The 13,040-nt window shown below is 40.4% G+C and overlaps 1 protein-coding gene and 1 pseudogene across 1 annotated transcript; both read right to left on the bottom strand.

Annotated features, from left to right (window-relative positions):
• Positions 1–3,064: 3,064 nt before the first annotated feature.
• LOC148009269 (uncharacterized) lies at positions 3,065–9,730 on the bottom strand (annotated as a pseudogene).
• Positions 9,731–10,070: 340 nt separating this feature from the next.
• LOC148009268 (uncharacterized) lies at positions 10,071–10,744 on the bottom strand (the record flags this gene model as incomplete). The annotated part of the gene is given in 3 exon segments (XM_087673521.1): positions 10,071–10,429; positions 10,520–10,717; positions 10,720–10,744. Coding segments are annotated over 3 exon segments (582 nt in total), but the record flags the coding sequence as incomplete, so codon positions are not given.
• Between the last annotated feature and the right edge of the window lie 2,296 nt (positions 10,745–13,040).

Here is a 13,040-nt window from a genome sequence, read left to right as displayed (position 1 = left end):
TTTCTCCATCAAAATTTCAATATGAGTATTTCATGACTTTTATTGATGACTTCTCAAGAAAAACTACTAATTTCCTCTTGCGACACAAATCAAAAGTTTTATTATCTTTTAAGAAATATCAAGAAGCTACAGAATTTCATATTGGTCATTGCATCAAGAAACATCACAGTGACAACGGTAGAGAACACATTTCAAATGCTTTTGATGATTATTGTAATAATCCATTCATCATGAGTATATGGTTCCCTATTCTCCTCAACAGAATGGTATTGTTGAACATAAAAACAAGACTATTCTCAATTCCATGCAATGTATGCTCATTCATTCTGGCTTATCTTGATATTTTGGGGCTGAAGCAGTCTTACCAATAGTAGTTGTGCAAAATTATATTCCTACAACTTCTCCTTTTGGCAAAATACCAATTACTACTTGGATAAGTGAAACTCTTTTTGTTTCATATTTTCAAACTTTTGGATGTATTGTTTATATTCATAGATCCAAAGAGACTAACAAAAAGCTTGATCCTCTTGGTTTGAAAGTTATTTTCATTGGATATTCAATTTTTTCTAAGGGATACAAGTTTTATGATCCATCTTGCAAGAAGGTAATCATAAGTCGTGATGTTATTTTCAATGAGCAACTTATGGGCAACAAATGGTCTCAAGAGGATGTTGGGTGATGGATGTGTTCACTAGAGGATGTTGATGATATAAAGTCATTACTCACTTATTTTCCTTTTCTATATGATGATGAACCTCCGTCATGGGATAATATTGACACTTCAAATTAGAATTCACAACTTTCACCTATTATTGTTGATCATGAGCTTGGCATTAAAATTTATGTTGATGTTGTCGAAGGATTTGTGAAAGCAATGTCGCAACCACAGAGGATCTTGATTAATTTCAGAATAGAAGATCAATCAAGTAAATAATCAAGATAAGAAAATGATTTTAACTCTGTTTTACTTTTTGTCAATAATTGAAGATGAATAGAAAGCCAATTCAGTTTACAGTGGCAATCTCCACAACATGTTCTTCACTCTTTAAAGTTTCCAGATTAACCTGTTATGACTCCAATGACCTGTGAACACACTGTCTGATTTTCTTGCTGTATTTCTAGGATTGATGACATCAACAGCTCTGACATTGTTGCTGTGCCATAATCTTAATTCTTTAGACCAAGGCCTTTCGTGTCTTTTCCACAAAAAAAAGGTCTTTAATCTTCAGCAAGGTTGACAATCAGCTAAGAATAGTTACATCAAAGGGGTAACTGTATAACAGCAACATTCTGAACTTTCTGATTAAGCAATTCAAGCTTTTCCACTCCACAAGAGCTCAAAACAGAGCTCATGCAATATCAGCATGATCCAAAATCCACCCTCCGAAATAGAGCAGGGGATGACATCTTCCTCTGTTATATCCGATAAGTTTGCAACATCATTAACTCTTATGAATGATTATGCTGTAGATAACAGTTTCAAGATCTTCAGTGAATAAAATCCCATGGACATATTTCCACATTCATTATCCAATTTCCCACACAGTAACAAGTTCTGGACTGTTCTGTATTATAGTTATGGGTTTATGCTTTTACAAATACCCTGCACTATTCAGTTCAGAGACAAGTAGATAGACCAGACAGAGAAGTACAGGTGTGTGCTAAAAATGAAGTGAACACCAATATCCGTATAAAGGCATCCATAACGACTCCGGTGCTAGAAGGAGCCACACTGCCAAAATGAACAAAATGGTATTTGGCATATTATCCAAGCTTTGCTACTTCACTTCCAATAAGGAAGTGGTCATGGCACAGAGGCAATGCCTCTTTCGCTCTTGATGCAAAATAAATCTGAGGCACCTCCAGCTCTACTACCTTCATATCCACCAACCAAGCATTTCACAGCATGCTAAATAGGCCATTTCCAAGACACCACAAGTAATTGAATTTGCAAACCGCGGTAAAGCCAACCGTGCACATTGCTGTTCCAAGCTGTCAAAGCCCTTGCACATTCACGTTCAGAATAGTGTCACTCTGAGCAACCAGAGGAGAATCAAAGCAAAAATTAAGCAGATCAACACAGAATTAAAGAGAGATTGGTTTCCCCAACACCTCTGTGGTGGATTTAGAATAGATATGTTGGCGTCCAGACCATTCCAATAATCCAAGAAATGTGCATCTTCGACACCAGCAACATTTCGAGCAATGGCACCACAGATTTCACAGATGCTGCCATGGCTACAGTTACCAGTATCTACTATCATCGATTGGAGAGGCCTTCCTTCTTCTACTCATCATAATAGCCTTCTTTTCCTGGGGTCACTGCCAGTCTGCCATGCCTGAGCCCTCTCCTTTGTCCTCGAACTCAGGGCGTCCTCTCTCTCTCTCGTGATCTTCCCCTGCTCGGGAGTCAGGAAGAGCCCGACATCCAGCATATAATCATCTTTTGCTGCCTTTGACCGCTTGAAGCGAGTTTTGTGGCTCTTCTCATCTCTGCCGATACTGGACCTTCTTGATTAAGAGTGATCAGTTTAGTGTCGGATAACAGCTCGTATCTTAAGATATGATTGTGCAGATCGCAAAGTTTGCAGCCTATCTGGGCTGAGTACCTTTTCAGTCATTTCTGCCAGAAAATATGGTACCTCTCGCTCCTCCTCTCCAAACTCATCTGATGTATCATCCTCCACAGTAGCTTCTTTGGCAGAAGCTTGCATAGAGCGTCCTCGTCTCTCTTCTACCTTTCAATGATGCTTCTTCTTCGTCGTTGTTACTGCGTCTTCGGCTTCATCTTCTTAGTTGTCATCTTCATCTCGACTGATGCTTCACCTTCAATTTCATCAACTTTATCTTGGCCTTCGTCAACTTCAGCTTCGGCTTCAGCTTCCTCTCCAATCCTTTCTCTGGTTTTCCTATGCTCCGTTCCTTCCTCTTTTCTCTGATTCAGCGTAAATTCCCCTGTCCCTCATCGTCACTGTTTCTCTTCCAATCTTCTCTCTTGCACAAGACTTCCCACTCCTTCCCACTCCCCTCTGCCTTTAGCGCTTTCTCAAGCTTTTTCCGTCGTTTACTCCCCTTTTTCCGCCTTCTGATTCCTCATCCAAAAATATCGTATGCCAGAATAATCAGGGAGATATGACTTCCCAAAGCACCATGTTTGTGCAGGTAATCTGAAAGTCTTCCGCATATGAATTCTCCAAAAACCTCCATACAGAAGCCCAAAAATGCACAAAATAATACCTGCAATTCCAAGACCTTTCCGAACCTGTACATTGTCAATGTTGATAGCTGCTAGGTTAAAAATCCAGTATGGAGCAGTACATAGAAGTATAAATGTCACTATATGGACATAACGATTCCCAAATCCCAGCCTCTCCATATTCCACCCAAAAACACAAAATGGACACATCACTGACAAGACTGCAACTGGTGGATCATTACAACAATTTAAGAGTGCCCCTTGTCATTCTGGATCCTGAACAAGAGCACCATCTCTTGACATAAAAGAAACTTCACCACAGCAAATCTTGGGAACCCGTATGATCCTTAATGATGGTGTATGTTCAAGCTTCTCTTGCTGGGTAAATCCCTGAATGTAAAGTCCATTTTCTTCATGGATTTGGAAGTCTTTCCCTAAAGGACTCAAAATACTATACACACCTGCTGCAGCTGGAGCACCAATAGCAACCGCAAGGCACAAACCAACCCCAACAGGGGCCTTTCTGACCTCTTAAAACCCCAGTTGAGAGTGTAATGAGATCATCTCATTCCATGCCACGACAATGTCCTGATCAAACAGCCCATGAAACATGCTCTCTGCTTCTAAAATGCTGCCACATTTACCATAAATATTAATAAGTGTGCTATTAACAAAAACATCTGAAGTGAAGCCCTTCATGTGAGCATCTATACTCATACGCAGAGAATAAATGTAATCACAACAACTAGGTATGCATAAAGTATTAAATCGCACACACAACTTTCGGGTGGTTTTCACACCTCGAATGCGCAGCAATACGACATCCACCCCCTCTAATCCTGCGCATCCTCCGGATGGGCCAACTACCCATGATCATTATCATCAAGATCTACAAACAGATCAATCTCTTCATTATGCATTTCCGGTAGATCAACAAGATTATCTGTCTCCTCCATTGGAGTTTCTTGTCGTTGCTCTTCTCTTGAAAATTCTTCCAATGCATAGTCTTCATCATCCCTTTTCTTGAAAATCTTGATTCTTTTTCCAGCAATAGGCACTCTAAGCACTGTCCCATCCAATTCAGTCAGCTCATATGTTGCATTATCAAAGTCATGTCTGACTATATACGGCCCAAACCATCTTTTCACCATCTTCCAAAAAATCTGCAATAACTTCCTCATTTTCCGCATGGTTCTAGTGTGACTCTCATCCCAAAATAGTTTCTGCCCCTTTCGAAACAGCTGATATAAACAATCTGCTATGTGTGCAAAATGAGGTATCCAAATCATATAAAACACACAAGCTCCAATGAATCTCTGTATCTCTGAAGTGGTAGAACAATACTCCATAATCTTGCCTATAAAATCCACCTTTTTATCCACAGTCTTGTATTTCGTGTCAACCCTAGCTTCATTATGCTCTTCTGCATTACATAAACCTTGCTGTAAATCAGCAATTCTGCACTCCAATGGCTGAATATTCTCAGCCCTCTGCTCTATGGACTGCATAGGAACAGCCCCAAACTCTGAATGCTGAAATATTTCAGCAGTAAACTCTGTTGGCTGAAAATTTTCAGCCCTCTGTCTCTCTGAAAGCCGATCATAACCAGCTGGAAACTCTGTTTGCTGAATTTCTTCAGCACTCAACACTTTTTGCTGAGTAATTTCAGCCTCTGACTCAATTTGTGACACAAAATCTGCAATTTCATGAAACATGTCCAGGGATTGCACTAATACATTACCATGACAATTCAGCATATCAGTTTTCAGCATATCTCCCATCTCTGTCATCGTATCTGCACAAATCACACTGTCATACATACCATCTATGTGCTCATCATCCTCCAAAATTCCTGCATTTTTCAAATTTTTCTCCTTCCTGCATATATACTGCCTGGCAGCTCTAGGCAACCTAGAAGTCTTCTGATAGCTCATCGAACTGTTTGCTGAAATCCCAACATAACCGGAGGAGAAAACACTGCTGCCAGGAGGCGAGAACTCCAATCTCCTCTGCTCTGTACCACCGTCGTCTCGCGAAACGGTGGTACCTAATGAAAACCCGAATCCCTCACAGTGGGTAAGGGTGCATCTCTGAGAGTATCCCTGTTTCTAACATGGTTCACACATACAGTCATAAACTGAACTGCTCTCATACCATCTTTACTGCGAATCCGTGCATAAGCAGATCCATCATCCATGACCTTTGTCTCCATGCGCATCTCTGTAATGAATGGCTGACCAAGAATTATGGGATAAGAGCAAGAATCCTGCACAAAGAAATGAAAATCCTCCTCTACATCACCAATAGAAACCCTGACACTAGGGCAAGCAGCATATAAATCACCTGCAGTGTTATTGGCGGCTCTCATACGCCACCCATGCTCTACATCCATAGGCCATCTGTTACTCTCATAAACTCCACGAACTATGAGATTAATCTCTGAACCATGATCAACCAATGCAACATAAGGCACCTGTTTTTCTCCAACCTTTACCATCGTCTCTGTAGTTGCCCTAGCCCAATGGCTCCGCGAAAAGTGACTACGCGGTATCAAAACAGGCTCATCAATTTCAGCATAATGCATAGGCTGAACCCTCTTCTCTACCTGCGGCAAAACAGAAGCATTATCAACCATAACCTCATCATCATCCTCATCCAACTCTCCAATCAAAACTCCCTGTGTATCAGTGGTAGCCAATGCATGTCTTTTCCTCTTCAAGACCTCCTGAAACTGATCTTGAAACTCTCTTTTTGAGATGCCCAAAATCTCAGAAATAGTGAAAGTCACCTCACTGCCAAGTATCTTATCATTAAAGATTTTCTTCATGTCTGTAGATGTCTCAATATCGGACATCAATCTGAATCCTGGCTGCTTTCTCTCTCTAGGCTCTTGCCTCTTTTCTCTCTTTTGAGCATCCTCCATCTATCGATCTGGCCCTGGTTTTGAAGACGGTCCTGCAGTAGGTGGAGTAACAAACTCACCCCCTCTAGTCTTCTTAGCTGCACTTGGATTTTCTTCATCCCTCTTACGCTTCTCCTCAACAAATACATCTGCACCATGAGATTTAGCCAAATAAGCATAAATAGAATACCTGTCAACAGGCGAGTCCCAACCTGTCTCTGATCTGATGCTAGAGCCTGCGTTAGTCAAAACAGTTTGCTGAATTTTCCCCTTGTTTGCAGTCTCCATAGCATAAGTCCATAGTGCGGACTGAGTCTCTGATCCCTTCTCAATCTGTACTCCATATGCAGAAGCATCACCTCTAGCTGTCACATAAGAAGTACGCGCAGCCATGTCCTCCACTAACTTCTTCATTCCACCTTTACCAAAGTTGGTAGCAAGTGGAGCTCCTGTCTCAGTCAACCAAATCTTACCATCTTGCCCCCAATATACCAAATTCTGCCTCCTTGCATCCTGGAAAGAGTCACAATCCCTGCAATGCTGATGCTCCGTACTATCACACCAAATACATCTCCGATCTCTCCTAGGTGCACTAGGAGCACTCCTAGGTGCAGTAGGAGCACTAGAAGAAGTAGCAGGCGCAATTGAAGCAAACTGCTCCTTCAACTTACCCACCAACTCCGCTTTGACTGACTCAAGTGTCAAATCTGTGATGCCTTTGATTATGTCATCAAGAGAGGTAGGCACCAATGGAGCAGATGGTTTTGGAGCAGAAGGTGTAGGCATCGGTCGTGGAACAGGAGGAATAGGTGGAGTAGAAACAGTAGGCACTGGGATAGGCCAAGAAACTGGCTGAGGAGGAGAAGAAATAACAGGGATAGATGTAGGCATAGGAGCAGATGATGGTGTAGGTGTCATGGAACCATTCTGTAGGTGAGTCTTCCATATCCTCCTCTTGGTCAAAGTCGAGACTGCATCCTGAGCATCCTGCCAATCAGTTTTAAGACCCATAGGCTTCGTGCGATCTTCAAGAAGCTCACCCAATTCTTCTTGAAGAGCAGGATCTGCAGCTTGCAAGAAAAGCTCAACTTTTTCAACATCCAATGCTCTTTGTTCAATAGCATCAAGCTGACTATACCTCTCTTCGAATTCTCGAATCAACTCTGAAGCAGCAAGACCTTTGTTTGGCATGTAGACCCACTCTCGGAATGACCGCCGAGTAGCCATACCAAAGTCCTCAAGGAAGTATTCTTCTTTCAAGGCCTTCTTAAAATCTTGCCAATGTGTATTTTGAATAAAAAGATTAGTCACTTTTGTCCTCAAAGCAGGTGTGACAAGACGAAGGAAGTACTTACTCATAAGTCCAGCAGGAACTCCAAAAAAACCCATCTTGATCTCATATGTCTTCAAATATGCTGAAACATTACGCCCGTCAAATAGCTTCTTCTCACTCTCAACTGCTTCAATAGCCTTAGTCGCGCTGTTTGCATTCTCCTGCTCCGAATAGAGTTGCCTTTGCTGAGACAACTGCTGTTGATGCAATTGTTGTTGCTGCTGCATATACAATTGTGTTTGCTGATTTTGGAGCTGCATATACATGGACATATTCTGCAAAATCTGTTTTAGATCCTCCGTTGAAGTACTTGACGCAGCAGTCATTGATGGAGCTGAAGTAGAGGCAGCTGGAGTTGTAGAGGAAGCTGAAATAGAGGCTGAAGAATCTCCCATCCTGAAATTTCTGCGACGCTTTCACGTCGGGTTCACCAAAGATGTCGAAGGATTTGTGAAAGCAATGTCGCAACCACAGAGGATCTTGATTAATTTCAGAATAGAAGATCGATCAAGTAAATAATCAAGATAAGAAAATGATTTTAACTCTGTTTTACTTTTTGTCAATAATTGAAGATGAATAGAAAGCCAATTCAGTTTACAGTGGCAATCTCCACAACGTGTTCTTCACTCTTTAAAGTTTCCAGATTAACCTGTTATGACTCCAATGACCTGTGAACACACTGTCTGATTTTCTTGCTGTATTTCTAGGATTGATGACATCAACAGCTCTGACATTGTTGCTGTGCCATAATCTTAATTCTTTAGACCAAGGCCTTTCGTGTCTTTTCCACAAAAAAAAAAGGTCTTTATTCTTCAGCAAGGTTGACAATCAGCTAAGAATAGTTACATCAAAGGGGTAATTGTATAACAACAACATTCTGAACTTTCTGATTAAGCAATTCAAGCTTTTCCACTCCACAAGAGCTCAAAACAAAGCTCATGCAATATCAGCATGATCCAAAATCCACCCTCCGAAATAGAGCAGGGGATGACATCTTCCTCTGTTATATCCGATAAGTTTGCAACATCATTAACTCTTATGAATGATTATGCTGTAGATAACAGTTTCAAGATCTTCAGTGAATAAAATCCCGTGGACATATTTCCACATTCATTGTCCAATTTCCCACACAGTAACAAGTTCTGGACTGTTCTGTATTATAGTTATGGGTTTATGCTTTTACAAATACCCTGCACTATTCAGTTCAGAGACAAGTAGATAGACCAGACAGAGAAGTACAGGTGTGTGCTAAAAACGAAGTGAACATCAATATCCGTATAAAGGCATCCATAACGACTCCGGTGCTAGAAGGAGCCACACTGCCAAACTGAACAAAATGGTATTTGGCATATTATCCAAGCTTTGCTACTTCACTTCCAATAAGGAAGTGGTCATGGCACAGAGGCAATGCCTCTTTCGCTCTTGATGCAAAATAAATCTGAGGCACCTCCAGCTCTACTACCTTCATATCCACCAACCAAGCATTTCACAGCATGCTAAATAGGCCATTTCCAAGACACCACAAGTAATTGAATTTGCAAACCGCGGTAAAGCCAACCGTGCACATTGCTGTTCCAAGCTGTCAAAGCCCTTGCACATTCACGTTCAGAATAGTGTCACTCTGAGCAACCAGAGGAGAATCAAAGCAAAAATTAAGCAGATCAACACAGAATTAAAGAGAGATTGGTTTCCCCAACACCTCTGTGGTGGATTTAGAATAGATATGTTGGCGTCCAGACCATTCCAATAATCCAAGAAATGTGCATCTTCGACACCAGCAACATTTCGAGCAATGGCACCACAGATTTCACAGATGCTGCCATGGCTACAGTTACCAGTATCTACTATCATCGATTGGAGAGGCCTTCCTTCTTCTACTCATCATAATAGCCTTCTTTTCCTGGGGTCACTGCCAGTCTGCCATGCCTGAGCCCTCTCCTTTGTCCTCGAACTCAGGGCGTCCTCTCTCTCTCGTGATCTTCCCCTGCTCGGGAGTCAGGAAGAGCCCGACATCCAGCATATAATCATCTTTTGCTGCCTTTGACCGCTTGAAGCGAGTTTTGTGGCTCTTCTCATCTCTGCCGATACTGGACCTTCTTGATTAAGAGTGATCAGTTCAGTGTCGGATAACAGCTCGTATCTTAAGATATGATTGTGCAGATCGCAAAGTTTGCAGCCTATCTGGGCTGAGTACCTTTTCAGTCATTTCTGCCAGAAAATATGGTACCTCTCGCTCCTCCTCTCCAAACTCATCTGATGTATCATCCTCCACAGTAGCTTCTTTGGCAGAAGCTTGCATAGAGCGTCCTCGTCTCTCTTCTACCTTTCAATGATGCTTCTTCTTCGTCGTTGTTACTGCGTCTTCGGCTTCATCTTCTTAGTTGTCATCTTCATCTCGACTGATGCTTCACCTTCAATTTCATCAACTTTATCTTGGCCTTCGTCAACTTCAGCTTCGGCTTCAGCTTCCTCTCCAATCCTTTCTCTGGTTTTCCTATGCTCCGTTCCTTCCTCTTTTCTCTGATTCAGCGTAAATTCCCCTGTCCCTCATCGTCACTGTTTCTCTTCCAATCTTCTCTCTTGCACAAGACTTCCCACTCCCCTCTGCCTTTAGCGCTTTCTCAAGCTTTTTCCGTCGTTTACTCCCCTTTTTCCGCCTTCTGATTCCTCATCCAAAAATATCGTATGCCAGAATAATCAGTGAGATATGACTTCCCAAAGCACCATGTTTGTGCAGGTAATCTGAAAGTCTTCCACATATGAATTCTCCAAAAACCTCCATATAGAAGCCCAAAAATGCACAAAATAATACCTGCAATTCCAAGACCTTTCCGAACCTGTACATTGTCAATGTTGATAGCTGCTAGGTTAAAAATCCAGTATGGAGCAGTACATAGAAGTATAAATGTCACTATATGGACATAACGATTCCCAAATCCCAGCCTCTCCATATTCCACCCAAAAACACAAAATGGACACAGCACTGACAAGACTGCAACTGGTGGATCATTACAACAATTTAAGAGTGCCCCTTGTCATTCTGGATCCTGAACAAGAGCACCATCTCTTGACATAAAAGAAACTTCACCACAGCAAATCTTGGGAACCCGTATGATCCTTAATGATGGTGTATGTTCAAGCTTCTCTTGCTGGGTAAATCCCTGAATGTAAAGTTCATTTTCTTCATGGATTTGGAAGTCTTTCCCTAAAGGACTCAAAATACTATACACACCTGCTGCAGCTGGAGCACCAATAGCAACCGCAAGGCACAAACCAACCCCAACAGGGGCCTTTCTGACCTCTTAAAACCCTAGTTGAGAGTGTAATGAGATCATCTCATTCCATGCCACGACAATGTCCTGATCAAACAGCCCATCAAACATGCTCTCTGCTTCTAAAATGCTGCCACATTTACCATAAATATTAATAAGTGTGCTATTAACAAAAACATCTGAAGTGAAGCCCTTCATGTGAGCATCTATACTCATACGCAGAGAATAAATGTAATCACAACAACTAGGTATGCATAAAGTATTAAATCGCACACACAACTTTCGGGTGGTTTTCACACCTCGAATGCGCAGCAATACGACAATGTTCCAATTGATAATGAGCATGGTACTTGTCATGTAATGAGCATGGTACTTGTTATGTTTATGATGTTAATATTCTTGAGAATGCTCTCAATATTTGTGAAGACCCCATCTCTTATAGTGATGCCATGTCATCCCCACAAAAGGAACAATGGTAGGAGGCTATGGTGGATGTTGAGTATGAATCTCTTCTTTCTAAAGGTACATGGGTTCTAACTCAGTCACCTCAACATACTACTATTAAATGCAAGTGGGTTTATAAGAATAAAACAAAAGAAGATGGAATATTTGAAAAATTCAATGCAAGGCTAGTTGCCAAAGGTTTCTCACAAATTGCAGGAGTTGATTATCAAGAAACTTTCTCACATATTGTTCGTATTATTAGCATTCAGGTCTTGTTAGTTTTTGTTGTTGAGTTTGATTTGGAGGTTCACCTAAATGGATGTGAGAATTTTAAAGGAAGAGATATACATGGAGAAACTAGAGGGATTTGAAGTCAAACATAAGGAAAATCTTGCTTGCAAACTTCATCGGGCACTCTATGGTTTCAAATAATCATCACCAAATTGGTATCAAAAGATTGGTCTCTTCCTTACAAAACAAATTTTTATCTCTTGTTCTTCAGATCTTAACTTATATGTCAAATGCTATAATGATAGTTTTGTTATTATTGCTCTATACATGGATGATACCATACTTGTTTCTAACAATCTCAACTTCCTTCAACAAGTAAAGGAGGTTTTATCTTCTACCTTTGACATGGTTGATTTGGAGATATACACTCATGTCTTGCTATTCAAATTCAACACTATCAACAAAAGGGCATTTTATCATTGCGTCAAACAAAGTTCATTGAAGATATTATTTAGAAGTTTGGTTTGGGTTTTGCACATCCTACTAGTACTCCTTGTCTTGTGAGCTCTACCAAAAACTCTCACTTTTTTTATTATGGTTGGTTGGCTAGAAGGCATATATAAATACTTTAATACATTAATTCAATAGCTATTTGAAACTTCTCTAATTTTCTTGTCCTATGAGAAGTCTTGATGTAATACTTCAATACATTGATTCATACTTCACCAAAAACATGGGATATCCATCATGTAGTTTCTCAAAAACTATGTTTGTTTCACTTTGCAAAAAGAGAAAGAGTGGAGTGAGTGAGATGAAAATCCATGAGGATTACAATGACACAAGCCACGTGATAGGCTAATGGGCATGGTAACCATGAAGTGCACATAAGGCAACCAATAATAACATGAATGTAAAGGTATAATACGAAAGGTGTGGGGCCAACAAATGTGCTAAAGAAGTGGACCTTAATTACATTTTTCAAATATTATATGATGTACAAACTTTGGGTTGAAAAAGTACAAGTCAAAGATTGCTAGATTTTCCATGTGCATGATAGAAGTTCAAATAAAATTGTTTGAACATATTCTCGGAAGGAAAATTTCCACACACATCAAGACCTTGTGTAATAGGTCTCATATCTTGAAGAAACATTTCCTAAGTTCAAACGAGTATGTAGGCAATGAGATCCTATGGGCTATTCATTGCAAAAATATTCATTCTATTTAAAGATAACATTAAATATATATTCGTTCAATTGAAATGAATGCATCTATAACTACTTAAATATTGTGTATAAGTTGAAAATCCTAAGAGATTATATTCGTGCACTTTGAATTTATTAGATAAAGTTGACCATGGCTTATTTCAATCAATGAAAAAATTATCTATACCCTTTGGACAACACAAAGACATTCTTTTGTAAAGAAAGCAGATCTATATTCTCCCTATGCTAGAAAACACCTCCTTCTTTTATTTTTTTAGATCTTTTGTAAAATCTAATGCACAATTCTTGAGAAGCTAGCCTATAGAGTGAAGAGATAAAAGAAGCATTGATACTTCTTCATTCCTCTCAACACCATTGTACTTGACCTCCACCTTTACTTTTTGTATGGATGTTGAGGGGGGCCCTTTGGAGGTTGGCTTGACAATGATGGGTTAGGT

Source organism: Lygodium microphyllum, unplaced genomic scaffold (assembly GCF_053477565.2).
Source record: "Lygodium microphyllum isolate KBCC unplaced genomic scaffold, Lygodium_microphyllum_v1.1.10 scaffold_31, whole genome shotgun sequence".
Lineage (NCBI taxonomy): Eukaryota > Viridiplantae > Streptophyta > Polypodiopsida > Schizaeales > Lygodiaceae > Lygodium > Lygodium microphyllum.
Note: the sequence above shows the minus strand (reverse complement) of the source record. Positions and strands in the feature narration are given on the sequence as shown.